General features: G+C 36.9%; 1 protein-coding gene across 2 annotated transcripts; it reads left to right on the forward strand.

Moving 5' to 3' along the window:
* Nucleotides 1–13345: 13345 nt before the first annotated feature.
* On the forward strand, nt 13346–24420 carry LOC134741549 (heat shock protein beta-1). 2 transcript variants are annotated; one of them, XM_063674373.1, is made up of 4 exons: nt 13346–13661; nt 16212–16265; nt 22401–22581; nt 24128–24420. In XM_063674373.1, the coding sequence occupies exons 1-4, from the start codon at nt 13477–13479 to the stop codon at nt 24320–24322; spliced, it is 615 nt and encodes a 204-aa protein (XP_063530443.1). In that variant the 5' UTR covers nt 13346–13476; the 3' UTR covers nt 24323–24420. The 2 variants fall into 2 exon arrangements, with proteins under 2 accessions (XP_063530443.1, XP_063530444.1); XM_063674374.1 differs by lacking the exon at nt 16212–16265.
* The last annotated feature ends 993 nt before the right edge of the window (nt 24421–25413 follow it).

Consider the following 25413-nt stretch of genomic DNA (forward strand, 5'->3'; position numbering starts at 1 on the left):
GACACATTTATATTCTACTATGAACTGCAATTATTTTAAATGTGTAATAAATGTACGTAATTACATGTATTCTTTTATTATTATTATATCCTAAGATTAAAGTTTTAAAGTAAGCAGGTATTAACTATTTACAAACATAGTGCATTGTATAATGTTGGATTGGAGAGGCTACTTGCGCGCGCTGTGACGAAAATGGGATTTTTTCACAAATAGATAATATATAGAATACTCTTTATTGGCACACCTCAGTAAAAGATATAGCTTAAAGCAAAACAATTGAGACAACAGGCGGTCTTATCGCTATAAGAGAGATCTCTTCCAGACAACATCTATATACCTGTTTATATATACCTTGAATGTTTTCTATGTAGGTACTCAGGTATTGAAATATTTACACACAAACATGAAATTACTCTTACTCAAATAGCTCACTCAAATTTATTAAATAGGGTTTGCAAATGTAAACAAATCAAGGACAGTGAAACTATTTAGAAGTCTTAGAACTCGAAAAACATTAGAATCATATAGTACATATGGTATGACTACAGTAGCCTTATAAATATGTAAAGTTGTAGTGGGCAGGTGGGCGGTCGCCGGTCGCCCACGTACCAATACCAATACGAATCGGTTCAACCATACAAGGAACGCTCGAGTCAGGAAGCGATTGCACAATCCACTGGTTCATTGTTCATTATGACGCGCGGGTATTTTGCCTTTATACGGCGAGCTACAGCTATGACAACTGTTCATTAAGTCAGGGGTGCGAAACTCCTCGCTTCGGCCAAACTCGGCTCCGTTCGGCTCAGCATTGCTCCGAGCAATTATTAGGGCACAACTTGAGTAACTTGAATTTTGACAACATATTAGAGAATGAGGAGGAGAGAAGGGACAGCATGATTCGACCCTAAACCGCTGTCAAACTTCGGTTTTGTAGGAAGTTTCCTTTCTGTACTGTAGTACTATTATTTTATCCTGTGATTAAGTCTAATGCCGATAAAATAACTTGTATGATTGAAGTTGCGAGTTAACAAGTTTAAGAATGTAGTGCCCAAAGGTTTGTCAGGAAGAAATTGCTTTTTAGCGATAATACCGCCTTTGGTTTACCGATGTAATTTGTTTGGTTTAAGTACGTGTTTACCAAATTAATAGTAGGTATGTATGTATGTATGTATGTACATAAAATATATACAATAAATTATATAGGTATACAAAATATATACAATAAATATAGGTACCTAATAAGTACTGGTGGATATTACTCGAATTCTTGTTTTAGGAAATGCCTACCTATGTAACATAATTTGAAAATTATTTTAGTCTAGGTAATAATCGCTGGACTCGCTCTACGCTGACTTTCAGCATCAAGATAGAGACGACGTAAGTGGCTTAATATATCGTAACACACGTAAAAATAAGGATGTGTTTCGATATACTTGCCCATTTTGGCCGGCACTATCTATTTGGTGCTGACCGTAGGTATACCTGATGTGATAGGATGTGGATAGGATCCTTAAAACGGACGGATGTCCCGCAATCCCATAAAGTCATTTGGCTTCCAAATTCATAACATAGGTACAGAATGTTATAGTTGACGAAATATAATTTGCATCGATTCGCCATAAGTATATATAATATGTAAGTCGTTCGAGAGATCGGTGCAAGTTATTTGTGCAATAAGAGAGGAGAGGAAAGTTGGTTTTTATTGCGAGTGTTGAGTCCCTCGCTACGCTCAAGATTCTAACTTAGAATCACTCGCTTCGCTCGTGATTCAATTATAGGATCTTTCGCTTTCTCGGGACTCAAAAACACGAGATGTAAAATAACTTTGCTCTCGTGTGACACATATAATTTTTCACCTCAAATGTATTTCGAATTTGTAATAGACCCCGAAGTATGTAGTGGCAGTTCATGACCTTCACTAAATTAAAAAGCTACTTTGTTTCACTCCCTGGAGTGAGGAAAGTCGCACTTTCGTCACTTCAGGGAGTGACGAAAGTAGGCTTGTTCGCGCTGCTGAGGTGAAAATTATATTTCGTGAACCATAAAATACAGTCGATGCTCTTTTTTGGATATGGGTGACAAAATTTTCGAGACAGAAATCGTTACTTTATCCTATCACAGGTAGCAAAGTGACGTCAGCGACGTCATAATTACGTCATTTATACGTCATAATGACGTAACGGACGTCACAATGACGTATAAATGCTACCTGCTAATGCATAGCGGTCAGTTTTCTGCTTCAAAAGTGTTTGAAACAACAAGTAACGCGTTTTAATTACGTATGAAGTCATTGATAATTCACGTTATTGGGTAGATACAGCATATATATCAGTGTGAAGGCCCCGGTTTGCTGCCGTCAGCGCGGAGTTAATTTCTAAAAATATCCATCGCCAGGGCAACATGCACTCAACGAAAGTCTGACTCATGTAAACACGCAATAGCAGGCAAATTGGTTCTGAATGGGGCTGATGAGAGTTACCTACGACCTACGACGGATAGCGCCAAATGAACTGCTCTTCCTGTACGGATCAGGGATGTTGCGGCTGCAGATTTTTTGACATCCGTGGATGCGGATGCGGATTTTTAGAGGCTCACATCCGCGGATGCGGATGCGGATGTCGAGATTAGGCACATAAAAAACGTCAAATATTACACTTTAGTAATTTTTATTAAAAAAAACGAAACTTAGTATTTGAACAAGAATATAGGTGCCCCACAATCGCATTACTATACTAAAGTCCAAATAAAACAAACTTTTCACTTCTTGTCGCTGTCTGTCATAGGCTAAAGTGCTCGATCGACGAATCACAAAAACGAAATGAGATTCCTATTGGCTAATGACGCAATTACCTAGCACTTACGCCGCCGCTAAGACGTTCCTGTACCTACCTTTTCCACATCCGCATCCGCATTAAGCTCCGCATCGATTTTATGCGGATGCGGATGTTGAAAATAATGCGGAAGTTCCGCGGATGCGGATGCGAATATTCGCAACATGCCTGGTACGGATAGGGGACACTTGTAGGTTTCTAGAGCAAAATATTTCAGCATACAGACATGAACCGTTTTATCCACATTCACTTCTTAGAGTATACCTTTACTATCTATTATCTACCTACTGTACCGGGCCTATACCTACCTACTAGAAGAATCCAGTCGACTTTTCTATATCTACATACCTACAGTAAATACCTACAGTAAACCTGAAAATATCACCAGCTATAAAGAGGTTAGAGGATACTCGATTGTTTTTGTCTCATAGATTTACTTTTATCAAAGTATCTATCGACATAACGCCGCGCCGTAGAAATGAGAAAACACCACGCGTATTAGATTTCATCGAAACTTTATAGGCTGTGAATCAAGTGTGTAAAGTGTGTTCGTCGATTTCTCGATCAAGGCTGGGATATACTATTCTTACAGGTAGTCCCATTATCAGGTGGAGGAAACTCTTCAACTATTAGGATAGGCACAGGTATTTAGTAACTCGTGCATTTTCTCGAACAGCAATTTATTTGTACAGTAGTAACTAAGTGATAATAAGCTCTAATAGAATAAAGTTGCATACTACTACGGCTCTGAATAGGTATCTCTGTGAATATACCTACTTATATAAAATTTACTAAATTTGTTACGTCATAAATATTAAAGTTTTTTTAAATAACTATAGAGCGCGATTTTTCAGTTCCTAGTCGGGTTCTAGTTTTTGGACTTATTTTTTTGTTAATCCCTCTTTTTTGCTTGAAAAAGTTCTAGATAACGTTGACATACTTAGTTGTGGAACATGGCATCGTCTCGTTCCGCTCCGCTTCTCAGACGGTGACACAATAGGTACTATGAACTATGAATGATAAAAGCTAACCTTGTAACGGTGCTCTTAACATTGTCCTTTAAATTTTCGTAGGCAGATTATATATGTCTTCACCAATTTAGATTCCAATTTATCTTTTTGTACCCGAAAGCTTTTTTTATGAAATAGGAGGCAAACGAGCAGATGGTAAGCGATTACCGCCGCCCATGGACACCCGCAACACCAGAGGGGTTGTAAGTGCGTTACTGGTCTTTAAGGTGGGCGGCCTTTTAAGTAAACAACATTGATCAAAAAACCTATATATAGCCCAAAACTACGTCGCCGAGACCGGTATTAGGCGAAATTAGGCTGTTGCCAGTAGCCTTAAGTATTTAACTTTCCGAAAAAGTTAACTTTTTTTCTGTGCGTGTGTCACAGAAAACCGCGAGTTTAAGTAGCTAATATCAGGTGAACTTTTCGACTTGAGCAGGTGAAGTGTAATTTTTTTACAAGCCAATATTTGTTTTCATAGAGGAATCCCTCAGAGTTACTTATATGCATTTAGGGAGGTTTCTAAAATGCCCTTTAGCTTTATCTGCGATTTCTCTCTTGTCTTGGTTTCGTAGATATTTATGAGAACCTTTATTTGGCACAAAGCATGTGGGCTGTTTGATACCTACATGTTTGCGTTGCGCTGCGCGGAAACGTAGGCTGATCGCGTTTGAAATTCCAAATAAGTAAAGCGTTACGTCACGTTCTCGTTGCTCCTAATTAGGAATGGTCGTTAACCCGCACATACCTTATCGACGACATAATAAGCTATCCTTCAATATTTTTATATGTTGGCTATCTGGGTCTGGGGCGCAAAGGCAAAGGCAAAGTAAAAGCTAAATGTAGGTAGATGGCGCTCTTGTAGATTCAAGCCATCATCGATTGATATTTTTTTATGATCTAAGTATTTTTATTGCACGTAAATCAACTTAACATGTAAAAGTGCTCTTTTGGCCTATTTGCTGATTAAATGTTTGACCTTAAATATTAATGGTTCACATTACCAACCAAAGAGGATATTACAGTTAAACGTGAGCTTGTGAACAATTATACGTAAAGTAAACAGCTTACGGCTGCTTGCAGGTTCGCATGTTCAGTTTTATTTGTGTTTGGACTGTTTAACAGTACACAAATAAATCATTAAAATGTCGTTTGCTGCACAATAGAATTTTGACGGTTCACATCGCTGTTTAACATTGATCGCCATTTTATTGTAAATAACCTATACATTTTAGATAACTTTTCCAACTTTTATAAGGTTTTGTGCATGAGTTCTTAACCTATTCCATTAGTTTAGTACTGCTTAATAACGTATATTATTTTTTATCTCATAATTCTGTCCAAACCACTGAAATTGTTTTTACACGTAGCTTATTTAAGGTGCAGCGGGTCAATTTCGACTGGAAAGGTATAAATAAAGTGCAACTTTGACCATCGAAAATTACTATCTACTTAACAAAATGTTATATTATTGTGATGGCGGCCGTTTGTATCATCTCACTATACTAATAAGCATAAGCTGCCTTCCTTACAACCATTTAATTTTGGGGGTTTTCGGAAACGGTCCCGGCAACATGTTTTCATACATTTGTCATAGTTAATAGATAAAAGTTACCGCCAACAAACTGTTTCACAGTTTGGCGAAACATTAGCTTAAGGTACTTATAATGTTGTAATTCTTGTTTAATAAAAAAAAGATGCTTTCCCGCTTTTACATGCGTTTCTGACGTTGGCTCTTTCAGAATAATAAGCTTAAGCTGTATGTAGTATTCTGATTTCTTAGTGGATGTAAAAAGTAGCCTAGTTCCTTATCTTATTCTCATTATAGCAGCATCCTGCTTCTCATGCCGGGATGTGAACGACCTGAGTTTATCGCTTACATCAGCAATAAGAAATGTTTCGCGGTGCAAAAGATATAATAGCAAGTTAAACTTTGACACGACAATAAGGTGTTTTGATTAATTCGTTAGTCGTTACGAACAGTAAAGGCAAAATACGATATCGGATAGAAGTAAAATGTATAAGTTACCTCTACATTCTCTACAATATATTACCTATGTATTTTTACTGTAGGTATTTACTTATTGCTAAAAAACATTGACGCAAAAAAGGCGTCATCACATGTTTACCATAGCTGTTGCGGTCGTAACTCGTAACAGCGATAAATATTAGCACAGAATAAGTAACCTAATACTACCGTACTGAAATAGTTATTTACGATACAAGTGCGGAAAAAAGTGTATCGTACAACGTTAAACTTTCGACATATGCACGAAAAGTGTTCTTTTACGCACTAGTGCGAGAAAGTAGCACCATATGTACTGTAAAGAAACTTCCTACATGACCGAAGCTTGACAGCGATTCAGGGACGAATCATGCTGCCCCTTTGTGGCCCCTCTATGTATGGTACTATACTTTTCGGCTATTTAGGGTTGTCAAAATTCAGGTCATTATCTTATCTGTCTGTGGTCGTACACTCACAGGGACGTCAAGTTGTGCCAACACTAATAATTGCTCGGAGCAATGCTGAGCCGAACGGAGCCGAGAATGCCCGAAAGGAGGAGTTTCGCACCCTCTTATTAGGTGTGCTACCTGTCATAGTTTTTTTCAAACGGCATGGGTACGGTGACAGATGTCATCTTCGTACAATTTTTGCCTCAAAACGCAAACTTGTAAAATTGTACTGAGATGAGATGACATCTGTCACCGTACCCTTGCTGTTTAAAAATACTATAAGTACCTAGTTAGTTACTCGGCAGGTATGCAGACTGCGTTAGAGTAGGTACTACTAATTTCATACTTTCATAAGTGTGAATGGGTTCCAATTTTGCGTCCATGTTCGCTAGTTAGTACCATAGACAAAACTGCAAGTTCATATTAAACATAAGAAACATTAGGTACACTCTTTTTCGGGCAGTCGTGTAAAAATAAAAATAACGATGGGTCGTCTTTGGCGCAGGTACCTTACTAGTGCTGCGCGAGAACCTACTGCGATGCCGGCGAGGAGCCTGTGTCTATATATTTTTAGGAAATAATAGTAATAATAATAGTAGTAATAATAATATAATTTTACCCATAGTACGACATAAAATAGTAGAAACTAAATAAAATGGAATTAAAAAAAAACCATACTAAATTGTTGCCATGTTCAAGGCCATTCCATCGGTTTGCCGCTGTCACTGTCACATTTCGTAAGAAAGACAGGGAAAGATCATGCGCGCCATATATGTGTCAATTTTGATCGAATTTTGTCGATTTTTATTTATTTTAAAAACGTTATTTCGAAAGCTATGAAATTACTATTTAAGGTAAAATTGTTTTTTCTTCTTTTTTTGTTTATAGTATCACATAATAAATAACCGAGTAAAGTTGGATTAAAAGTCAGAGTTAGAGGTTACTTTGGGAATTAATTGTATCGAGCGAAGTGTCATAATTCGTGTATCGGAAGCTATGATATTAAAGATAATATAGTCAAGAACTACATATATTATTGTCACGTCTACGAATATCAACGCCTCTTAGAAAAACATGATCATATAAGATTTTTCGCCTTCTGGCTCAGGGAACCGCCTTAAGCATTTAACGTCAAAAATGTGACAGGGTGTGCCCTCAATAATTTTCTACAATTTCTTGTAGTCAATGTTAGTCCGACATTGACTACAAGAACTTTAGTCGGCGTTTAGTCGACTCTATGGCTGCTGCTCGACGCAACGCTGGCGCAACTGCGCAGCGACGCAATTTTCCATAGAGTTGACTAGACGCCGACGCCCCTATTACTAAGACTTCGCTGTCCGTCTGTCTGTCACCAGGCTGTATCTCATGAACCGTGATAGGTAGACAGTTGAAATTTTCACAGATGATGTATTTCTGTTGCCGCTATAACAACAAATACTAAAAAGTACGGAACCCTCGGTGCGCGAGTCCGACTCGCACTTGGCCGGTTTGTTATAATCTTGGGAATACACATTGAAAGAAAAGGGCCTCGCAGATGCGACTTCGCCCAGGCCTAGATTAGTTCACACTACACGCCACTACGGTACAATTGATCGGGAAGCAATTTGGCGTTTGGTGTGAATGCAATCCCATTCCCATTACAATTCAAATTCCGATATCGTTGAGATTGTTTTGTGTTCGCGATAAGCCCTCTGAATCTGAAGACGACGGCCCCTTATGCCCGCGATTTGTATAGCTGCATTAGATAAACGATAAGAAAGTTAGACGGAATCGTGACTGCGAAGAGATTTATTAATCCCACTACCCAGGAGATTATGGCTTCACACAGTCTTAATAGGTACCTCGTAGTCGTATTATACTTAGCTAGTTGCTATAAATGGTATAGGAAAAATCGTGCGTTTTGTCTGCCGTTTGTTATATATGTAAAAGATTTATTGGCTAATGTGTCTATTATTTTGATATTTTCTTTATCATGAATATTGTAAAAATGAAAAATACTTAAATTTACTTCGTCGAGTCTATTTGTCGACTATTGTGAGTTCGCTGTGAGAGTTACTATCACAGCGAACTCACAATAGTCTTAAAGTGCCATGGACCGTACTAGCGTTTAAGTCCTTCATAAAAAATTATGATAATAAGACAAATTCTATCCAACTACCAACTGCTCACAAAATTTCATAAGAAGCTGTTGAGAAATGCGACCTGTAATTCCTGTAAAGGAAAACTTCCGGACATAATACCTACGAAAGCATTTTTGCCCAAGCTGAAAACTTTCGCTGACCATAAAATAAGCCCATTTATTTTTATTTTCCCGTGATGGCTGGAATGGATATATTAGAAACCTATAAAATACCTTCTGTTGGGTTTATTTATTTATTCGTATGGCAAAAAATATACAATCGTTCAATATGATGATGTAGGTAACAGGTATATAATTAAATTATAGCAGTACGCCCAATTGCTGGATCCATTGGGTGACGTTGTTGTCTAGGGTGAACAAGTCCACTGGGTTGCCCTGGTATTTGGTGAGTGGGCATTCGCGGATAATATTCTGTTGAGTGGGATGTGTGTTGGAGTTCGGATTATTGTTCCACTGAGTCCGACTCCGTCCGAGTTCAGATAGTTTGGGTCACACCCTCTCACCCTTTAATGGTACCTAGTAACTTTCTTAGCATTACCATATAGCTTAGCAGAAGTAAACTCAAAACTGCCTGTAATTTGAGGCGTGTTGAACGTATTTATGACTTCCCTAGCCTAGTGCAATAATGTAAACAACGGATATCATTCCCGCAAAGCTTTTACCGCGTTCTACCCCACTCTCTAGCACCCATTTGTTAATGTCAGCCCACAAACGCAGGAAACATTATGACGGCTAAAAGGGAACGTATCCATTGGCACTATTTTTAGAAATGATTCCCGTGCACGTTTTTTCAGTTTTAAATTCTTCCGTGCGCATGTCATTTGGTTAAAATGAGGGAAGATTGCACACCCGGCGTTGCACAAATAAATTGTGGTTATTTTGTTTCAGTTACAATCGCGGATTTTAATTATAGCCATTTAGGGTTTTCTTTACATTGGACATTAGTCACATTAGATAGCTGTCAAAACGATTTTGTTACAATGGAATTTATATGAAACACTAGCATGTGATGTGACGTCACAATCAAATTACCTACTCTTTATAGTTTTATACGGGTTTTAAAATAGAAATATAATCCGTTTTCATAGTTTTTTTTCATGAGTAACTATCGCGGTAACCGAAGACAATATTAACTTAGTAAAGAATTAGCTTTAAGTTTTTGGTTGGGGACTGAAAATCCGCGGTCTCGCTGAGTCTCATCCATTTTACTAAATAAATATTTGTAATTCTATCTAATTTTTTTGTTGTACTCGCCATGCATTGTTTTTTGTGTTGGTAAATAAATATATTTTTTATTTTTATTTATAATAAAATAACGTAACGTCAAAAACTAAGAACAATAAAGAAATGTCTAGACACTGAGACTGATGATCTCATCAGTACACCTTGTTGAGGGTATTCCCAAGGCTCTCTATTTCCCATACGTAGTCGCCAGTCAGGAACTCATCATCGAGCAATGTGCTTCATCCCTGTTTAGTCTCTAACCTTTGCAATAATATTACTTGTATTATGAGTGATGTGAATGCGACCGGTGGTAACGTTGAAAGCGAACGCAGCCGACGCGATGCGCACGAATGAGGGTAGACCGTTTTGACACCCACCCGCTATCTTTAGTTACCCGTGAACAAGATGTAACTGCGTCGAAATATCGGGAGAAAGAAAGAAAGAAATAAGAACAGAAAGAAATAAGAATAAAGGAGCTCGAAAACAATACAAAAGGGTTAGTTACAGTTACAGGTGTTTGTTTGCAGAAATCGCGAACCGTCTGGTTGACGTAACTGGTGACCGAAGAGCTTCGGCTTCGGCGGCATCCTCGCACAACGTATCAGCGTTTGCGATACAGCGAGGAAACGCCGCCAGCATCCTTGGTACAATGCCTCAAGGGCCTATTTTAGATTTAAGCTAGTTATTAATTTCGTTTACGTAGTACCACTGTATATCTTGTAAGTTTAAATTGATATTCTTATATTCATTCCTACAGAGATAATAAAAAAAATACAATAGGTATTCACGGTCCATATCCCGGTCAATATAAGTGTAGTATTACTAGTAATGTTCCGCGGGGAAAATCCTTGCACAACTTTCTTTTTATTGTCCTTTGAGCATCATAGATTTTTCTTAAGACCCGTGTTTTGTGAGGTCATTTCATTAGGTCCTGTCAATTTAGCAACACGTAGAAAAACACACATTAAAAAAGAGAAGTAGCTACAGTAACATTACGATTGTAATTGTAACAATAACTAAGAAAAGTGACTCCTTAGACTAACATAAGTCGGTTAAAAATGACATTACATCGTGACGTCAGTATATATCGCTTAGAAGCCGTACGTGGAAAACAAGGAAATTGCGATTTAAAATATTGCGTTCATGTATATTGTTGCCATACATTTTTGTTTTAAATAAAATGTAAGGAATCGAAATGTACCATTATTTTTTTCCTATTTGGAAGTTAAAAAAAATGTTTTTTTTTACTGGTGCATTTATTTATTAAACCCATATTTTTTAAGTTTCCAATTTATTGTGGTAAATTGCTCATTTTCTATATAATTAACTAAATTAAGTTATAAAATTCAACATGTGGAAAATACCCTATTATTAACCAATTCTTAAGACCTGTAACTAACCCTTTTGCTGCAAATAAATTAAACTGAATCTGCGTGGCATGAAGCATAATTATACCTACACTACACATGCAGCTAAAACTAAATTTCTGATGCCATAATGCTGTCGTTAGAGTGCCTAAATAATTATTTGGCAATTTATCAACAAAACCCACATATTTAATCAAGTGCACTTAAAAACAAAAACACGTTCTAGTCATTTCAAAGAATGAGTGAGTAAGCCAAGTCTAAATAGACTGGTTGACGAATATCCACAGCACGCACAGGAAGTCCCCTTGCCAAATTATGTAAATAGGTCATAGTAGGTACCAGCACTCTTAATTTACCGTATGCAGACCTTAACTTTTCAATAAGGTTTAAGAGTTGTACGTACAAGTTCTAGTAAGAAATGGAAATGGAAACATCTTGCGTAGTTTATGTCGTATGAATGAGCAATATCAACCTACATCGTTTTATAATAAGTACCTAGCCATAAACGTGGTCATATTTGGATGTTTTTGTTCTTAATTCAATTTAAAGCGTGACTCATGTCTTAAAGGTTCATCAGTTAGTTCAATCTTGGAGGGGGCTCGACTGTTAATGGAACCATTCTACATTGTTTTGAACACAGCGATCCCCCTCAGAAACTGGAACGATTCATATCTGAACTGCATGCAATGTTTGTATATGTATGTATAGGTACTTTCGTAACCCAAATTGTATGAGTTGTATCATTCAATATTTGGTAAAGATTGCGTGAAAAACTTTGGGTGAAAAATTGTCGTTTAAGGCCAAACGCAGGACGGCTCGTGCGAACGTTGAATTGCGTATCTATCTCCAGCTCTATCGTTCTTGCAAAATTTGACCGATAGAGACGAGGATAGACGAACTTCGATTCTCGATGTTCACGGTTGTAGAGCACCTAGACATAAACATGTACAAAAAAACTTTTTGTCACAAAAACATGCAACGTCAGAGAGTTTATTTGGAGGGTAGGTGTATAGCAGGGTTTCTTAAAGTGGGGTCCACGGACCCCTTAGGGATCCGTACCGTGTTTATCTTATTGGGAACTCTTATACCCAGGTAGCAAAATGACGTCAAATGACGTCAGCGACGTCGTAATGACGTAATAATGCCGTCATTATGACGTCGCTGACGTCATTTTGCTACCTGGGTATTTAGTACCTAAACTTGACTTGATGAGACCTATATTAGGCCTCGGTGTACTTTATGAAATACGAAACGCATAAAGTACGCTAAAATACTTTATTATATCACGATTGTATAAAATACTATTGAGATAATTGATACTATAACCTAATATTTTTCCTATCTCCCACTTAACTATTTGGGGCCTATTTGAGTTGTCAGAACCAATTTGACGAATGAAATAAATGCGTTTGAAAATGTCTCCGTGTCTATAGACATTCCAACTTTTTTTTAGTTTTTGACGTTACGTTATTTTATTATATAATTTTTAATGAAGAAGATGCTCAAATTAATAATCCCTGAAAATGTTTATGCCATTCTGCCATTGTCAGTATTATGTATATTTGTATAACCACACTGTAACTAGGGAATAAGAATAATTGTAATACTGTGCTGTAACTACTTATGTGATTCTGATTATCTATTCGGAAAGTTAACGCTCACAGTTCTAGGCTTCCAGGGTTAATTTATACAGTGCTTCAGTCACCCAAACAACTAAAGCAGACTCATTGTATTAAACAATAGCACATATCATTTGGTCATCTTCACATTTAATGATACAACTCATAAAATGACGAATATCTAAATGTCGACATGCTGCAAATATATTCCAATGAATAATCCTTAATACATATCCTAGCCGAAGAATGCCTTAAGCAGAATTAGCAGAACCAAATTAAATGAGTCATCCTTCAGTCAATTACGTAGCGACAACTCCTAACACCTTGAGATGGCGCCTCGCATCATGAAGGAACTACGGGGTATGCCTGACTTACCAAAGAAAAATGCAGAAAGAATGTTCGGGACTCGTACAAACTTACAATCTTCTCCTTCTGAGACGGAAAGTGAACCACGGCGCGACTAAGGGGCTGTTATTGACAACGCTAAGAAAATTCATGCCATCAGGATAACCAGTATAAATGCAATTGTTGATAAAGTGTAGTTGTTCCGGATCTTCGGTCAGGTTATACTAGCGACGATCACGCAGTAGAGACAAAATCTATCGGAGATTGGGCTGCGAGTCGTAGAATGAGCGAGAAGCAAAGTGTGGGTCGAGCGAGTGACGTTGGACGCGGGCGTTCCAACATGAGGCTATTTAAAACTGTGCGCAGGCCCGTGGCGCCGAGTCGACAACTAATGATCAGTGCTGCCTTGTCTGTCGCCCGTGTCTAACGCGAACTGTGTTTGTACTAGTGTTTGTTTAGTTTCGACAGTTTACATAAACCTTGAAGATGGCTGACAGCCTTAAGAGAAACATCCCCATCAAGCTCGGTGACTTTTCAGTCATCGACACGGAATTCTCCAGCATTAGGGAGAGATTCGACGCCGAAATGAGGAAGATGGAAGAAGAAATGAGCAAATTCAGATCGGAACTCATGAACAGAGAGAGCAACAACTTCTTCAAGAGCACAACAAGGTATTTATTATTGTAGTATCTCATACTAATAAAACTTTTGTAACCGTTATTTCTTTTTGTTAAAATTGTATAAGATTCTAACTAGAAGTTTGCAAGTTTCCGATAAGAATCTAGTTAGTCTAAATAATATGTACAAAATAATCAAAAGAACAACAATTTCAAGACTAGAAAGTATTACTCATAGGTATACAGAGGTTATCACAGCATTTTGGACCATTGTAAGCTCGCGCATTTTACTTTCTGATAGCGACCGGCTCGCGCTCGGTTTTCTTTTAATGAATCTCGAATTGATGAGTTGGAGGTTTCGCAACGAGCGCCCGGTCTCGACGAATATTTCAAAAGGCATTATTCGGGATCGCCCTGCGGAACGGCTTCTACCTACTGCAGACATCTCAGCCGCCTCCATTTAAAGCGTGCAACGATACGTAAGCCCGACGCGGGATGATGTCATAAATAGAAATAGCCGCAGACGGAGAACATTGTTCCTAAAACACAGAACCGCGCGAAACTGTAAACATTATGTAAATTTTTACCTACTTGTAAGAAACGACATTTTTCCTCGTCAATTATATAACAATACCAGCTTAGACTTTTCTTCTACCAAATTCTAGGTGCTCGAGAGATGACGACACGTATTATTGATAAAAGTAAAAATAAAAATGTTCAATACGCCATACGGCTCACAAAAACTAGCAGAACAACAAGGCTTCATGAAAACCGGTTTATGGTAATGTTATCGAATTGCGATTGGTAGGTGGCGCATACTTTACAGTAAAGTTTACAGTGTAGGCGGGTAGGTATTCAAATTGAGTTCACCAGCTGAAGTTTTATAGGCACATATGTGAGTTACATTACATGACCTACTTGAAGCAAGCCGGTGTTGCTTCAGAGAACCTGGCCTCTGACGCAATCCAATATTTACTCAAAAGCCACGAAACTGCAAACAAAAGCAACACGCGAGTTTCTCAAACCTTTGGGCGTCAAATTTTTACTTCGAGATTCTATTGAAGTCAGGGGTCAGGGGTTCATTTCTCGAACGGTATTAGACTAATATTATTTGTCTACAAACTGTTAAATCCTATGGGTTTCCATGACAACACACTAATAATATTAGCCTAATATGGTTCGAGAAATGGGCCCCAGTTCTATTAACTTGTCAAGTAGTTGGTCTTGTGCTTTACATAAATTAAGCGAAGTATCTAACTTCAATAAAATGATTATTACCGAGATGAAGAATGTCGTCAGCGATGACTTAGGTTTTTGTGTACACAAAGCGTGGGTTGACGACTGATCCGATCCGCCAAAACTAATGCGGCGTAGGCAGGACTCGTTTTTCTAATGCAACAACCGCTGGGAATGTTGGGCCAACGCAGTGTGATAAATCAGTCCACTTTTGAAATAATAATCTAAAGCAATAGGTACAGTACGGCCAAAATGTCGTAACCTAAAATGGTGGATACTTATTGACAATAACTGCTTAAGTTCTTTATTGTTTAGGGCACGAACGGACAATATTTTTTTATGAACCTATGCTTGTATTATATTATTTATAATCATGAATAACATAATAATTATGCTGGCAGGTATCTTTAAACCTAACTGCTTTTTATTTTAACACATTCGCACCCACTGTCCCACACGTCAAAAAAGTAGGTACCTATATACCTACCTATTGTTTATAATTATATCTTTAAGGCCGCTTACCCACTGACGTCGTTATTTGCGGGTACGGTTTTCTGCAGGATCCTGTTTTCTGTAGTATGCGTGCAATATCCCGCAAACAGAATGCTCGTGTGAACGTTCCTACTCGTATATTAGCTGTATTAGCACGTATAACGGAAACGTAAAACGGAATCCTGGAGAAAACGTATCCCGCAAAAAACTGGACGTCAGTGGGCAAAAGTTCTAAGTGTCACTAAACGGGTACAGTGGACGTGAATTCATTATTGTTATTTTATTATAATTACGCTGTCCCAATATTTTGTGAAAAGCGCCTTTGTTTAGAAGATAGAGGTATACTGACTAGATGTAGTGAATATATATTTTCCATAATATTTTCACGGAAACGTACGAACGTCTTGCTATTTCAGTCTGTCTCGGTACAAAAAGTACTGAGGTTGTAAGATGTATCTGTATGTAACAACTTTAACCTGTGGCAAATATAGAGGTACGATACGAGTAAAAGACGATTCAATAGTTATTTACGATACAAGTGCGGAAAAGAGGAAATTCGAAACGAGTGGCGATAAATTAAAACACGACCGCAGGGAGTGTTTTAAATCGACACGAGTTGCGAATTACCTATTCGCACGTGTATCGTACAACGTTTAACAGTACATATGGCTCTTTAAACTTTCGACATATGCACGAAATATGCTCCTTTACGCACTAGTGCGAAAAAGTAGCACTATATGTACTGTAAAGTTCTTAACTTCTTACCATTAGTTTCATATCAAAAGCGCAAAGCTCGTCGACTAATCGTTCCTCTAAATTTGTTTCATTGCTATAACATATGCAGTATTAATTAATAAGCGATATTGCCTTTTGCATGTCTTACAACTTTGAATCTGTTTCCTCCGGAGGAGTAACCAAGTCTTCAGAGAGGTAAAGAACGAAGAAATAATAGGTTGAGTAACCGCTACGTATTGGTAAATTAACCATATTTATTAAAAAAACTCATTTCTATTTATGCATGAACTTATGTAGTACATATATTTAATGTATGATCATTATATTTATCAATTAGCTAGTAACGAAACGTTAAGTACACAGTATTGTAGATATAGTACTGTAGTTTTACCGTCAGTTAACATAGAAAGCAGACATTTATAAATTTCGTAATGACATATTTAAAAAAAACCGGTATAACGCGAGCGCGAGGAAGATGCTGATAATGAGTCGAAAAGTATTAAAATTTTGCTTTCATCGATAATCATAATCATAATCATAATCATTTATTTGCACATAAAAAGGGTTTTACATAGATATTATAAAAGTTACATTGGTCTAGCCTTTTTAGCTGTTTTTGGCAGCATGCAAATGGGTCCTTATAATACATTAAATTTGTACATTAAATTTGTACACGATGGACATTATTAAAAAGAAAACTGTCACTTTTATTTTCTGCGAAGACAACGGAAGTTACGGAAGGGACTGACGGAACCAGAAAATCGAAAATGGAAATTGAGCCGAAATACCTACATGTACCATAACATATACTAATCTATGCATGTACCTATGGAAACTAAATTAAAAGTGGCAGTTTAGTTTCAATTAAAATGTCCAATGTCATACTATGTAGATGAAGGCATGTTAACATTTTAACACCTGTTAAGTACCTTGTCACGACCCTACATATATGTATACTGGCATTGCATGTTGTAAACTCAAGACTCGTACATAAATAATCTGAATGGTTAACGTTAGCGCGTGGCGTCACTGTTTACTTATTGGTAGCTGATGGTAGCTTGCCTAAATATGCATTTTGCGCTGTCTGTTGCTTGAATTCTCACCAAATTTTTGGCACCGTTGGATGCACTACAATTAATTCTACAGTGTCAACAGCTCAGCGAACTAAATATGTTTTGTAACATATCATGTATGTTTATCACCCATCCGTCCCAGGGGAATAAGATTGGATGGATTTATCATTATTGTATCTGCCATGATCTGCCAGGTGCCTATTTCACCAACTTGACAATTGTCACCTGTCACTGACAATATCCAGTACATTACCTACTGAGTCGGTAAATAACGTACCGTCAAGGTTTAGGTACTCGTTGAAAATGGTTAAAATAAAATGGAAATACCAAATACGATGACCAAGGTTTGTCCATGATGGATGACCTATATTAAAAATTAATAAGTTAACTGCGTCATCATTATGCTCGAACCCTATGCCCTTGGAGGCGGCCGTGACCGGTTCTGGAGGTGTGTGTTTACAATCAATTACAATGGCTATAAGGACTAAGGACGCACCAAGACGACGACGTTTAATTCTTCCACAATTAATACATCAGGACCAGACATAGATGTTTTTGTGGCAAAATAAAGTGATTGACAAAATGAAATATCGACATGTCTGTTATCGATGTTACCTTAACGTTATAGATATTTATTACATGTTATAAGAAGCTAGTTATCAAAATACACAACACGTTCGATTTCTTCCTCTCTTTTGCACGGTATACTACATGTTTACGTTATAATTTTTACTAGATAAGTATATGTAATAAAGAAATTATGTACCGCTTTGTAATTGATTTGCATTCTTGTAATTTCTCGGTAACTTACCTACAGCAAGTTCTATTACTTATCGATAACAGATTTATCGATGTTTCATTTTCTACAAAAACTCGTTTTTGCCACAAAAACTTCTACCTATGTCTGAATTCAGGACACACACGGGCTGCGAGATACAAATAAGATAAAACTTGAGATGCATGTCGCACTTATAAAAAGACTTAAAAATGCCGAGCCGGTGTAATTATTTAAAATGCATTTGTATTTGTTTCAACTTTTTTGCACATAATACAGAAGATTTAACCGAAGAGTTGTCTTAACCGAGGACACCATTTTGGGGAAAAGGATCCATCTTCTTTCGTTTTGGCAGAAAGTTCAAATTCTATTGACAGTTTTTTGTGGATTGGATCCTTTTCCCTAAAAGGCGTCTGTTATTGTCTGCCAGGGAACCTTGGACATGCATTAACGCAATTTATTGAGTTTAGAGTTTTACAGTACATTTGGTGCTACTTTCTCGCACTAGTGCGTAAAAGAGCACTTTTCGTGCATATGTCGAAAGTTTAAAGGGCCATATGTACTGTAAAACGTTGTACGATACACGTGCGAATAGGTAATTCGCAACTCGTGTCGATTTAAAACACTCCCTGCGGTCGTATTTTAATTTATCGCCACTCGTTTCGAATTTCCTCTTTTCCGCACTTGTATCGTAAATAACTATTGTAGGTTTAGGATTAGAAATAATATGTATATTACATCAAGCCCATTCCAGTCCAGTGTCTCTAACCTTGGTATTAAGGCATATTGATTGATAAGAGTTCAAGTCTGAGTTTAATAATTAATTACAAACGTACATGGAATATGAACCTATATTTAAATAGAAAGGAAAACAAGCGCTGACGTAGAGCGCAGTAGAAGTAAGTAGGTAGGTACCTAGACTTAGGTACAGTCAAGTGTAAAAACATGGATGCACTCATCATACTCAAAAATATGAGTAAGTTGTATGCATATGCACCCATATTTTCACACTTGACTGTACTGTGCAGAAGTGCAATAAAATATTTTTACCACACCAGCTGGTAAAGGCTCTCTTGATTGTTCAAAAACTGATAAGAAAGTTAAGTTGGATTTTATTCACATGTCAGGCAAAGTAATCAAATGCTTGCTACGCTCATGGTTCAATTTTGGAATCGTTCGCTTGCTCGGGTATCAATATTAGCACGAGAGGTTAAATAACAACTTTGCCCCGTTGTAAAACAAATAAATATTTGACCTGTAATTAAATTCTATTGGTATACCTGCCTAAGTAAATTATCTCCACAAAGTCAATGAATTTGTACCTATTATATAAATTCCATTAGCCTTAAAGCCGAATTAATATATTTTGTGTCTTTCCACACAGAAGGGTCCTATACTTCAAGTGCAGTAAGGAGTTTTTCGTCTGAAATTCCAACAGAAATTCTGATAGAATGGTCCTTGTTGCACATGAAGCATAAAGACCCTTCTTTGATGGAAAGCCACATTTATGTTCAGTGTGATACTTTGCGAGCATCGTGAGAATAGATGCACCAAATTGGCACAATGGATATGTTATTGGTCACAACTGACATTGAATATAATGGAACTCGTAACGGAAATTATTGGTCACAAATTAGATTGAATGCTGCGCTAATACCGATGAGCTCATGTTGACACGACACTGACCTTGGATCTGCAGCCATGCGCATGACATCATCATTTGTGTGCTATTTTACATCCAAATTGTCAATCACTTCAGTAAACTTAAAAGTAGGAACTAACTGAGTAGATACTCGTTGGCTTCTAAATAATGAATGCAAGTCCTTTAGATGTTAAATGAAAAAAATGTCTTCAACGAACGTTAAATCGTCTACAATTGGTTGATTCTGTTGTGTAACGCAAATTAGTAATGTAATAAATTTATACACGAGTAGGTATTATAACTCTCATTACATAAAGATTTATTTAATTTGTGGACGAGTTAATTAGATTTCCTAGGCAAATTCCGCAAGTCGACAATTATTGTGCCTATTTTACGTGCAGGGGAGTCGCGTCGCGCTACTCTAACCATTCCGTAAGATTTCTGCGAGCAAAATTTATTTCTGGGCATTATAAATCATAACGCAAAATTGTAATATTTATATTGAATTTTTACACGTTTTTACAAAAGCAAATGCTGTAAAAAAATTCACACGGAAATTAGATTATGTTTGCAACATGGCATGGCAGACTCCAACCAAAAAACCTAGGTTAAAGTTGCTCCTGCCATCCCCCGGCGCCTGGGAAACCAGTTCACGTATTCAACTTCAATTAAAATTTAATTGATCGTTAACACGTCAAGCGGTCGTGATAAAATGTCTGCATGTGCAAGCGAACTAGCTAGGTCGATCATTTTTTTAATAATTCTATTCCTAGACTACAATGAGTGCATGTTTAATGAAACTATGTCGCTAATGGAATGCTATTTTTATGTCCCCTTAGATTACCAAGTAAAAGCTAACTATACTGTTTTAGAATTCATGTAGATCGCATGTAAAAGGTATGTGTTTGATTAGCCCATTTAAATTTAACTAGTGCACTAACTACGGTTTTTGTCCCCAACGCTAACATAGCGCAGGTTCTAATTAAGTAGAATTAAAAATAAGATTCTACGCGTTCAAGGGATTATTAAACCCCTTGAACACCATGAACAACCTATGTTGGCTATGTTACAAGAAGTTGAGTAACGTTAAGTATGCGGTGGGTACAGGCAAGTACACTATCAGGATAAGAATGCTTTTATAGTTATTTGTTTTACAAGGGAGCAAAGTTGCTGTTTAACGCTCGTGCTAATATTGATACCCAATATTGAGCAAAAGAATCTTGAGCTTTGCGAGGGTTTCAAGGCACGAGGGTAAAACAAATTTTCCCACCGAGTAAACTACCCGATTCGATTGATTGATTGTTGAAGTCCCGTTTTACAATTTAATAATGTGTAGAAATCGTAAAAGTTTAAATCAGAACTTTCTCATCAGTTTTCGAATAATCAAGAGAGTCTTTACCGTGTGGTGTGGTGAAAATTATTATGTTTGGTAACTTTAGACATTTGATAATTGGCGGTCTAAGGGTTATCTACCTTTATTAATTAGGAAATATAAAACAAAATTGAACAATACACATAGCAATAAATTTTTCGGGCGTTGGAAAGTTATCAACGAAATAAAATAAAATATACCAATGTCAAGGTTATCACATTAGTTACGATTACTATTGTTATAATGGTAAATGTTTGCGGTTGGTACGCAAATACATATTTAATTGATGACTCATACGTTTACTTAGGCATGCATGTTGGAATTCATCTCGCCATACTTTATATTTCGAACAACGTTTTTATTTGCGCCAATGGTTATTTGTGCTAACATATAAATTGATTAGGTATAGATAGTATTTTCACGCACGTTACCGTGTAGTTCAATATTTGTGCCATTCTCAACCAAAAGGGTACTTATTGTCGGTTGTCAATAAGGCGCTATTTCCATATAGCTTCAATTTGAAATCAACCTTATCGACTAGCGACAATGTGGTACCTTTTGGTTGATAACGTCACATTTATAGTCATATAGTCTTCAGTATCATTGATCGTGTAATGCACGGTTCTTTCTTATTATCTGTAGTAGCTAGTAGCACAACTTATTACTTCAGTCACTAAAATGGTATTCAGTATTACCTAAATTAATAAAGCAATTTAAAATTATACTATTCATAATATAAATTAATTTTTAACAAGCAGAAACGTCTGCGATCGATGATATTAAGCTTAGAATAAATTTAAAAGTGGAAAAATTACTGCCTTGGATGAGACTTGAACTATCCAGAGGCCGTGAGTTAAAGTCTCATCCAAGGCAGTAATTTTTCCACTTTTAAATTTATTCATAATATACTTTTTTAAAGAACTACAAATGAGTAGTAGAACCAAAACAATAAGCACGCGGTGGGTGATCTTCATCTAAATAAAAATAAAATGCTTGCAAACGTCAATTTACTCTTATGTGATTCTGAATACCATTGTAAATATTGCCTAACCAACCGTCACTAAAAGCCGACAAAAAAAAGAAATTCTTCGCGCTTATTAAATTCGCACCTTTTTCTGACGGAAATAGTTGGACCATTGGACATTGACATGACAAAGTGTGGAGTCCCATAAACGTATATACAGATGTCAATCACAATGAAAAAATCAACGATGACAAACTCTGGTCAACGTGGGACTCGAACCCACATCCACACACACGTCCTTCGAGGATTTTTTCATTGTGATTGACATCTGTATATACAATTTATAGATTGAAATAATGTGGTACGTCCAAATATATTAACATTTAAGTTTGAAATAATTATTTCACACGGTGTCATTGCAAAGTTGCGCAGAGTTACTTCGACTACAAACGCGTAGGTACCTGTGTGACCTGTCATTAACGCTGATATTTTACCTGTCCACAGCTCCACCACATCCTCACAGCACAGTGACGGCCGACAGCTGGCCGAACCCAGCCACTGGGACAGCCTGAACTCGCCCCTCATCCAGGACCAGGGCGACGGCAAGTCCCTGAAGCTCCGCTTCGACGTCAGCCAGTACACGCCAGAGGAAATCGTCGTTAAGACGGTCGACAACAAATTGCTTGTAAGTTTATTATTGATCTCGCAAAAAATTTAGGATACACTTCGGCCGCTTCTCTATACAAACGTATTCCTCATTTCCTCTGGATATTGACATTATGGAAAATGTTTTAATATATGTATTTTGATGTATATTAACCATAGCTATTTGTTTGACTTTTTTCGATTTTTTATTTGTGTAAAAATTAGGAGCGAGAAACAGATTTCATACAAATTTTTAAAGGCTCCTAAGTCTTATAATAATTAAAGATTCGAAAAAGAACAAACATAGGGGCATAGCTGTGCTTGATATACAACAAACTGTGTCAAAATATTTTTAATAATGTAAATATCCAAAGCAGAGAGGAAAATGAGGACTACGTTTATATGAAAAGGCGATTTCGCACGGCCGCGGTGTATCCTCTTAAGGACAGTAATTTATTCACCAATTAATTGATAGCTTTGTAAAACAAAAAAACCGGCCAAGTGTGAGTCGGACTCGCGCACGAAGGGTTCCGTACCATTACGAAAATAAACAGCAAAAAAAATCGCGTTTGTTGTATGGGAGCCCCATTTAAATATTTATATTATTCTGTTTTTAGTATTTGTTGTTATAGCGGCAACAGAAATACATCATCTGTAAAAATTTCAACTGTCTAGCTATCACGGTTCATGAGATACAGCCTGGTGACAGACAGACGGACGGACAGACGGACAGCGAAGTCTTAGTAATAGGGTCCCGTTTTTACCCTTTGGGTACGGAACCCTAATTAACAAATGTGTTATAAAATATAAATGTATACTGACTGATATAAATGACTACAATGATAAATAACAAATTTTCGTTATGCAATGGAATTAACTAAATTGAAACTCGATACAAAGAATTTCAGTGGGGTAAAGAAGATACTGCAGAAATAAATTCCATTGTTTAAAAAAATACTCGTCCAAATAATTAATTTCCGTTACACAAAGAAAAGGAATCAATAACATAGCCTGTCCTCAATTATCAATTAAAATGAAATTAATAAAAACAATAATTCATCAATGCTTTGATTTGATTTGATAAGGAACTTATCATAAGGTTCGGTTCAAATTAGTGGAAACTTTTTAACGTTATTTTATAATTCCTGCAAGGGGTAATGGCATGGGTCATTTTTCAAACGGCTGACTGGAAATACTTTAGTCACAAATAACCGTCAGAATTTTAAGAAAACCAATCTTGTCCAAATCTTTAAGACTAGACACGGTCTTAATTATTTTCTACGGTACCCTTTTGTTACATCGCAGTGTGTGATTGTTTAGCATAGGTATTCATTTATTCTTCTTTACACTCTAATGAAGATTAATTGTCTTGAAAAAAAAAAACAACACGTTTATTTACGAATCTTCACTAAAATTTGGCTGAAACCTGACGGCGGGCAATTTGCCAGCGACGGCTATCGCTTTTATGCACGCAACGGAATATCTAGTTTCGTTTTTTATTGGGGTTGACGAACGGCTGTCGGCGACAGATCGAAATGTTATAATTTCTGTTTTAAGGTTCTGACGTCATGCCAATTTAATTTCAGGTCCACGCGAAACACGAGGAGAAGTCAGACACAAAGTCGGTGTACAGAGAGTACAACAGGGAGTTCTTGCTGCCGAAGGGGACCAACCCCGAGGCCATCAAGTCCTCGCTGTCCCGAGACGGCGTGCTGACCGTGGAAGCCCCCCTGCCGCAGCTGGCCATCACTGACAGGAGCATCCCCATTCAGAAGCACTGAGTTCCATCTAGCTATATAGCGGTTCAGCTTGAAAGCAGCTATTCCATACATACTGTTAATTATTTATTATAATTTACGTAATACAAATTATTTAAGGATACGAAATTTTTAGTTACTTATGAATCTTTAGAGAATCTCTGTTAACACTAGAATGAGTCGCTTTATCGTGCTTAGCCGGCGTTGTCCGGGGCACAGTTCTCACTGATATATTGCTTTCACTGTGATTGTTAGGAGCCTCGCATTCATGCAATGCATTTTGAATTGTTCTATAGAATTCTGAAGTGTGATTGTGTAACTTAAATTAAGCAGTTGTTGTGAACCCCGTAATTGATGTAAGGAGCTTGAAAGTGTTCATTTTACACTGCTGTTCTACCGACAAATTCCGACTTTCTTGGTCAAACATCTAACTGATAACATTAATAAAATAAACATAACGTAAGACAACGACGGAATTATGAAGTGTCTTTATACAACAAACATACAAGTCCATTTTCTTAACATTAGACGATAAGAAGAGCCATAACAAGCATGTTTTGAATACACCAATTGTTTATGAACGTTTTCAGATGTCAATAAAACATTTAAAATAAAGTGGTTCACTTATTGTCCGTGTATAAATCCTAATAAGATTAAGTTTTAATAAAAACAAATGTTACTAGTATAAAAATAGAGATATTTTTTTTTTAAAGTGGAATGGCAGAAAAACAAGTACCTATTCTTACGAGTACAATCCTTCGAATCCCTACTATTGCAGTAGGGTGAAAATAGTACATTGTGCAACGTGGGGGGTAAGTGTAATTTTGCAAATGAGGACTTTAGATGCATGTCAGCCGCAGGCTGGAGTGCATTACAGACTCGAATTTGTTTTTCATCACACTTGCGAAGAAAAAACTAAATTTTAAGCGAAATCGTTCTTAAATAACTACGGAGACATTTCAAACATTCGTCCGCCATTTTGAAATTTTTTGGCAGTTTAGGCATCGAAGGCACAGACCCATCGGCATTCAGCAACAATTGAAAATTGTGTAAAAATATTTTAAACTGCTATTAAATTTATCCAATTAAATATTTTTAAACATAAACAAAAATAT

This window comes from Cydia strobilella, chromosome 5 (genome assembly GCF_947568885.1).
Source record: "Cydia strobilella chromosome 5, ilCydStro3.1, whole genome shotgun sequence".
Taxonomy (NCBI): Eukaryota; Metazoa; Arthropoda; class Insecta; order Lepidoptera; family Tortricidae; genus Cydia; species Cydia strobilella.

Coding starts and splice junctions, on each gene's coding strand:
- LOC134741549 (XM_063674373.1), top strand. CDS start 13,477: ATGGCTGACAGCCTTAAGAGAAACATCCCCATCAAGCTCGGTGACTTT. Junction 13,662..16,211: donor TTCTTCAAGAGCACAACAAG/GTATTTATTATT, acceptor TGCCTTTTGCAT/GTCTTACAACTTTGAATCTG. Junction 22,582..24,127: donor CGGTCGACAACAAATTGCTT/GTAAGTTTATTA, acceptor ATTTAATTTCAG/GTCCACGCGAAACACGAGGA.